This window comes from Enoplosus armatus, chromosome 5 (genome assembly GCF_043641665.1).
Source record: "Enoplosus armatus isolate fEnoArm2 chromosome 5, fEnoArm2.hap1, whole genome shotgun sequence".
NCBI lineage: Eukaryota > Metazoa > Chordata > Actinopteri > Centrarchiformes > Enoplosidae > Enoplosus > Enoplosus armatus.
In genome coordinates, this window is record NC_092184.1 from 23,098,103 (window position 1) to 23,105,625 (window position 7,523).

The window sequence follows — 7,523 nt, forward strand, 5'->3', positions numbered from 1 at the left end:
AGAGAAAGTATTGAGCATTACATTTGCACCTCTGCACCATGTTCGAACAAACCATCATTCACACCAGTTTCAAGGTGAGCTTGAATGACTTTGAGGTGTTAATGCTTTTAACCTAATTTCCCATTGAATCATTATCAGAATCAGCAGGGAGGGAACCCACTGTAGTTTTGTGTGCTTTTCTTTAAGCTTCACTGTCAGAGCTGAACAATTGGAAGCTAGTATGAGAGCTAAGCTGCTAGTCATTTTTAGTAATTCGGCTAACAGTGTACTCAACTCTGCATGAGGGTAATTTAACCGAACCCTCAAGAAAGTCCAGGAATATGGCCGGAGAGGTGACATCTGGTAAAAGTAAGGTCATGTTCAGAGATTTTAAATAAACTCAAAGGAGGAGATTACCCTCTGAATGTGTTCTCGGATGATCCAAATCCACTTTCAACACCCCAAAATGGGATAAGAGCATACAAAAGTTGATGTTCACCTTCATAATTTCCATAACTGTCCGTTCAACTTGGTGGAGAATACCTCAAAATGGAAGCATTGCTTTGGTTTGTAACTTTGAGTGTAATTTCTTATTCAAAATAATATCAAAGTGTGGAGAAATGACCACAAGAGGGTCTATGTTTATAAATTCCATATCTACAATGCACTACAGACCACCTGTATGTCTAAGGTGTCACAATACAAAAAAATCTAAACTTGGATTTGAAAGGTAGAAAGAAGTCTGTGATTAGTTTGTGAATTTAAGTAATAACTGCGCCATATTATTCAGCAGGTTCATGTTTGGAATATTTATTCAACTTTATAGTTGCATGATCGTTTTATGGCCACTAGAGGGCAGAAAAACAAGTTGACATGTCACTGGCTTATATGCTTATTAGGGCTAACACACCCAGCATGAGCAACTTTAGCATTCATTTGTGAGTGGATTTTCAGACTACTGGAGGAATGTAAATTCAATATCCACTCTCCTCCGCCACTCAGAGCTCATCATACTGCAGCTTAAGAAAAGATAAATCAGAATCAGAATCACAAATACTTTATTGATCCTTTATTGGGGGGGGGGGGGGGGGGATTGTACAAAAGACAAAACAAAAGCAAATTAAGAAAACATCTTCATCAATTTAACAATGTGGAGCATTTAGAAAGAAAACGCTGCAAAGCGAGAACACACAATCATTCTGATTACATGCTTCAGATATTACGTACGTTTATAAAATTGTTCGCTAGTAATTATTATATACAGTCTATGGTTTGAACATTGTTAGAAATATTTGGGATAATGTAAATACACAACTCAACAAACGTTGATGCCCAGTTTATGCCTCTTCTGTGCTCTCTGAAGCATGAATTGGGCTTGAGCCTCCATCACAGCAAGGTAGTCAATAGCACAACACGGCCACCAGATGTCACCAAACACCTCTCAAAGTCTGTAGTCGCTTACATTTCATGTATTTACTGACTCAGAGGAAGTGCATATGTAAACATGTATATAATGCAAAGTAGCAGAACAATGCATTTCTTAGTGGTCGGTCAAACTCAAACTCCAAGTGGACGGGGACATCCTCCTCAAAAATATCAATGTTATCTGTGTGAATGCTCAAGAAAACCAAAGGGGTGGGTATCCAAATATTTCTCATACCTTGTCTTGTGACTCTGACCACATTAACACTCTCTCTCTCTCCCCCATTCTCTCTCTCTCCCCCACTCTTTCTCCCTCTCTCTCTCCCTCTCCCCCACTCTCTCTCTCTCTATCTCCCTCTCTCTATCTCTCCCTACTCTTTCTCTCTCTCTCCCCCACTCTCTCTCTTTCTCTCCCCCACTCTTTCTCCCTCTCTCTCTCCCTTTCCCCCACTCTCTCTCTCTCTCCCCTCTCTCTCTGTCTCTCTCCCTCTCCCCCACTCTCTCTCTCCCTCTCTCCCTCTCCCCATCTCCCCCACTCTCTCTCTCCCCCACTCTCTCTCTCCCTCTCCCCCACTCTCCCTCTCCCCCACTCTCTCCCCCTCTCCCCCACTCCCTCTCTCCCTCTCCCCCTCTCCCCCACTCTCTCTCTCCTCCACTCTCTCTCCCTCTCCCCCACTCTCTCTCTCCCTCTCCCCCTCTCCCCCTCTCCCCCCCTCTCTCTCTCCCCCCCTCTCTGTGCAGGACCCGGGACAGGTCGAGATATCAACGGCTCCGCCTGTGTATCTCAATCACTGTGGCTCCTGCTGGCCTGCTTCGCCTGCCTTTTCTTCAAGTGTTAATACCGCTGTCCTCCTCTTCCTCTTCTTCACCCCCCCACCCCCACCCCCACCCCCCAACCTATCCTCCTACTCTCCAACTCACCGACATCCTTATTGCTACCTTATTACCAACTTTACCGCCCTCCCCCCCAGACTGTTTGCATCATGATACGAAAACCTTACGTGCTCTCGAGCACTGCTTACAGATATTACGAAAAGCGATGGGTTATGAGTAAAATGTTAGAAGAACAACAAAAAAACAGTGAAATGAAGGCCAGAACAAGCAAACAGTGCTCTTTTAAGGAATTGCATTGTTCTTTTTAATTCGTATGCACTTCTTTGTTTCTGCTATATCTTGTCTTCGGGGTCCGGATCTGGTTCGGGATTTGTTGTGTTTTTGTCTTCATGGGAATGAAAGCAGAGGCACCCCGCTCACAGGGATGCCAACAATCATTTGTCTCTAGAAGTACTGAAGACATAAAGTGTATTTCTTCTTATCCCCATAGATGCATTATGTTAACTTAAATTGTAGATTTAACCGAGTGTTTAACCAGTGCATTAATGAATAACTTGCAAAGTATCTGCCAAATATCCATAAACTATATAGATTTGAAACTAACACATACAGAAATCAAAGGGAAAACACTGCAGCTGATTCTGTAATGAGATTAGCTTGATATTTAAGTCTGTACTACCATAATGTGATGCTACTAGACTGAAACAAAGATATAGAGCATTAGCCGGATATCTCTCCAATCAACGACATTGTTTCTAGATGCAGCAGTCACTTGGGTTGTTGCTGTCCAGCCCAGAAATTGAGGATGCAGTGAATAGAATCGACTTGATCCTACAGAGCTAAACCACGCGGGGTACAAACCTGAAGAAATTAGTTTATCTGCTGATGGATATCTACGTCTTCATTCAGTGGCTTTGCAACCACTCGCCTTTATTCCAAAAGAATTCCTCTTTTCTTTTGCAGCAGGAAAAGACACACAGTAGGTTGTAATGATGCGTACTGTACATAGTAAAAATTTTGTATTTCGCTATGATAAGACAACTTGTTCTGCCACTGTAACAACAGGAAACAGAGAAAACTGTTGCAGTGTACGTTGATTGTCTGACGACCGACCAACCGCACTGTGCAGTTTGTCTCTGCACTGCATTTAGCTATATATACTGTACCACATACAGTGTCTGCGTTTAGTTTATAAGTTTTAGGATCATTCTTCTATACTGCTGGAATTTGGATAAAAATGTATGACACCAATGAATGACTTACTTTTTAGTTTTTCTCTTTCAAAGAAGTATGCGTGTTTTAATATGAAAAATTCATAATATATTGATATTGAGGTTATTTTTTTCTGTCTTTACCTCATTCATTTTAGTTGTGTGTGTATATATACTTGAATCCAATGTCCTTATATTATATGAAACGGCAAATTTTATGTGTCCATGTTTCTGAATAGGGTAGCAATTTGCCGAGAATGATAAACTCGTAGACCTCTTGAACTGGCGACCCTGCTCTATGATGTGAACCGAAGCCCATTAGACAATGATGTTTTTAAAAAAAAAAAGGTCTAGCAAAAAAAAGAAGATAGTTTTGTGCAGTTACTATTGTACCTATCCTTGAGATGATGCAAGTGCTGGCTTACATGATGTTATAGAGAATGGACTATTATGTTTAGCTTGTAATGCTCTTCCGTTTACCAGAACAGCGAACAAAATTATTCCCCCTAAGGCCCATCAAGGCCAACGTGCTGACGGGCCTCTTTAACAAAATAATACCATTTCATTACATGTCCTACAGCAAATTTTCTCATCACACCTTGCCAAAACGTGGGCTGATCACTAAATGTATTTCCTCATGAGCAAAATGGTTAAACGAAGGCGACATTTGTCGACATTTAGTAAAACTCACAAGAAGAGGATCTTTCAAACAGTGCAACTCTTTCAGGAAACAGCTCAGAGGTCGCTGCTGTTGTGGCAAGAATTGCTGAAACTGGTGCACTATTAGCTGCCTTTTTTTTGCCATTTAATTTGACCTTCTATAAGGTGACTAATAGCGCGTGGACTCCAGCGGCCAGCTCAGCTCCTCAACTGTATGTGTGTTCACGTCTCCGCTCCTCCAACAACCAAGCCGAGATGTACTAGTATTGTAAAACACACAGTGTAATTAATGTCATCCTTATCATACATTAAAGAAACTGTTCCCAGTGTTTTCATTGTAAATGCTTCTGAGGCCATGGCTGTGTGACTTTGTAGTTTTGGTAATGCCGTCTGATCCGGTCTAATTTTCATGTGAGTGAAGCGGTAGAGGTAGAGCTGTGCAGAGACTGAAACGGGCCACAATTTGCATTTAAACAGTTAAAATAACATCAAAATATCAGTCACAACATAAACAATATCTTACAGTCAGATTTCTCAGTCTAGGAAGTGATAAGAAAGTTGCTTGTTTTTATGCTTTCATCATCTTACACAGGCTTTTATTTCATTTATTTTCTACAACTGAACAACTCTGGTGTATCCGCTTTAATGTGGATTAACTTGACTCCTGATGTTTTTCTACTACATTGGTATTTCTGCAGACTCTCTTACCGCTTTTTTAGCCTCTGGCTAGCCCATACTTGAGGATGCTACTTCATCAGCAACAGTTATCTTCTTGCTGTAGTAAGAAGTGAATAATCTGGAAGCTGTGGTGAAAATAGCTTGCATGAGAGTGATCTGTGCTACATGTCTATTCCAGAAAGTCTGTCTGTCTCACTGTGTCGCATAAAACAAAAAAAAAACCTCAGGGCAGAGCAAGGCTGGCCTTGGGCAGACTCTCAGACAAACTAAACTGTGTTGTTTTGTTTAGGTTTTTTTTGCTGCAGACTCTGACCGACTACCAGAGCAGGGTCAAATATCTCCAAACTGTGCTCAGCATTTATTTTAACCTGCTTGGATTGCATGATGGATAGAGTCCCCTCACTGCATCCAGGCACATAGTGTGAGGAATCTTCTTTTAAAGGATGTTACAGTAAATTAACTGTCATTGTCTAAACTTTCTACCATTCAGGTGATTTTCATGTAAACCTCACCAATGTGGACGTCCAAGTGTGTCCATGCAGGTTAAAACCAGCCAATAAGCACTGAGGGATACTAAGACCACTTATGTAAAAGCCATGGAGCTCTGTCTTACCCATAAAGCAGAAAGGAATAAGGGATATCGTCCTTCCATTGCTCGTAGAGACCAACAGCCAGCCTATGGACACAGCACCAACCCCCTGTAGACAGACCTGGATATCTACTGAAGACTGTAGATACAGCTATCTAGTTTACTATTGAGCATTGCCTCAAAACATCACCATCGCTTCACTGTTGGCTTACGTATGTGCGCGTGTGTACTCTGATTCTGGTTCTGTTCATTATTATTAACCTATCTGAGAAGTTAACGCGAGGCATGAGATACATGACGAGTTGGCCAAACAGCTAACTTTCTACTTTCCGTTGATGGTTACAGTGGTAACCCTCTATTCTAAGTTTAAATTCTTTTGTTTTCTTCTGTTCCTCCTCTGTGTGTATATACAGTATGATGTTTCTACAGTAGAATGTTGTAAAATCAGCAAATCCATCAGATCGTGTTTATACAACTCAACATTTAAAAATTTAAACAGTAACTATCGCGTTTGTATGTCCCTTCCCTTTGTCATGGGAAATTAAGATTCAATCATGGATTATGACACAGCAATGTCCCGGGTTTTTATTTTCTATTTTATTTTACTTTATTATGGCATAAGGTGATTGCAGTCAGTTTCTAAAATAAAAAAAAAAGATATGTAATAAAGGTATATGAGAAAATGTTCATAACACAAAATAAAGTTGTTTGAATTCAGTGTTCTGTATTTGAATGTGACATGAGATGTCGGGGCAAGTAACTTCTTTTTTTTTTTGGAGATAGCTTGGAACACACAGAATCTTAATGGTACTGTTGTGTTTATCACCATGTAACATGCAAATAAAATAATATATGTATTGTTATATTCTCTGTGGAAGACATTTTTATCCTCAGACAGAGATTCAGCTCGTCACCAAGGGAATGTTCCAGTTCCACTTTTTTGTGCTAGAGATGAAAGGTAAGGCTGGCTCTGTCTGTGCAGCGTACGACCACAGGGACTGCCGCAGTAAAATGTTTCACCACAAGGTGGCGTAACAAATCAAATAATGCCCCCACTAGGCAGAATGAGGAAGCAAACACATTATTCTGCATCATAGTTAGCCTCTGACTCTGAAGATGAACAGAGAATGCAGCAGTGTCAAAGATTAGAAAAACAAGCCGGTAGCTGCACAGTTTCCAGCTCAAACCCCCACACCGGCTGGGAAAATGTGGGCGGTGAAAGTACATGTTCTATATTATATATACCATAACTGGATGCAACAGTAAAAACAACCTTGATTTTTTTTTTTTTTGCGGGAAAAAGTAAAAAACATGAAGGTGTGAGACCCATTTCAGTCCTTGAAATAGAGGGATTTGAGACAGAGATTGTGACAGGGCAGGGCTGGATTGTGTTTTTTTCAAACTTGAAGATAGGAGTTTACAAGTGGAGGAAGGTGTGGGAGAGTGTATGACTTAGAAGAGAGAGGGCAACACGAGAACATTTTGAGAGAAATGATCCTCCTTATCCAAGACCGCTTGTTCAGCAAACCAGCTTCATTAGCGTGAAGGTCACACAACTTCTGTGAGACTGAGGTTGGTATTTATGTTAATCTTGGGGCTATTATTTATTTAATTCTTACTGAACCTTTCTATCTCGACAGAAGGTTACTCCCCAGCAAGTGCATTTTCTCTTGCATAATCGTATTGCTGTGTTTCGATAGTATCTTTAAATAATTATCTCATTCTGATGTTAGAGATACATATGTCTATGATGTTGAGGAATCAAGACACACCTGCACGCAGATGATCAGAAAGCTGGATTCTGATCCAGGGATAACCAGGTTTCTCATGTTTCATGTAAATGTCTTTTCCCAAATAAGCTCAAAACCAGGATAAGACAACCAAGACACTCATGTGCACGTTGCATCCCATGCATGCCAGGAGTTGCTTCTGCTAAGGAAATATGTCTAAAACAGTGATTTTCTAAGGTTTTGCAAATAATTTGCGAGTATTTCTGTGTAACTAGCACCTTAAAGGAAGGCTGGTAGATGATGTCGACATCTGATGTTAAACGAGTCTCAAGGAACTCACTGCGCCTAGCCAAGAAATAGTCCAGTCCATAAACTGCTCGTAAAACTACAAATTCTCCTCTTACGCAGCAGTTTTTGTAC

The 7,523-nt window shown here is 40.7% G+C and overlaps 1 protein-coding gene across 1 annotated transcript in view; it reads left to right on the forward strand.

Annotated features, from left to right (window-relative positions):
• The window catches only part of lsamp (limbic system associated membrane protein), a 166,458-nt gene extending 164,218 nt beyond the window's left edge, over positions 1-2,240 (forward strand). The window contains exon 8 of the mRNA XM_070905620.1: positions 2,143-2,240. Coding sequence (XP_070761721.1) covers positions 2,143-2,240 — 98 coding nt within the window. The remainder of the gene's footprint in view (positions 1-2,142) is intronic.
• Positions 2,241-7,523: the final 5,283 nt, after the last annotated feature.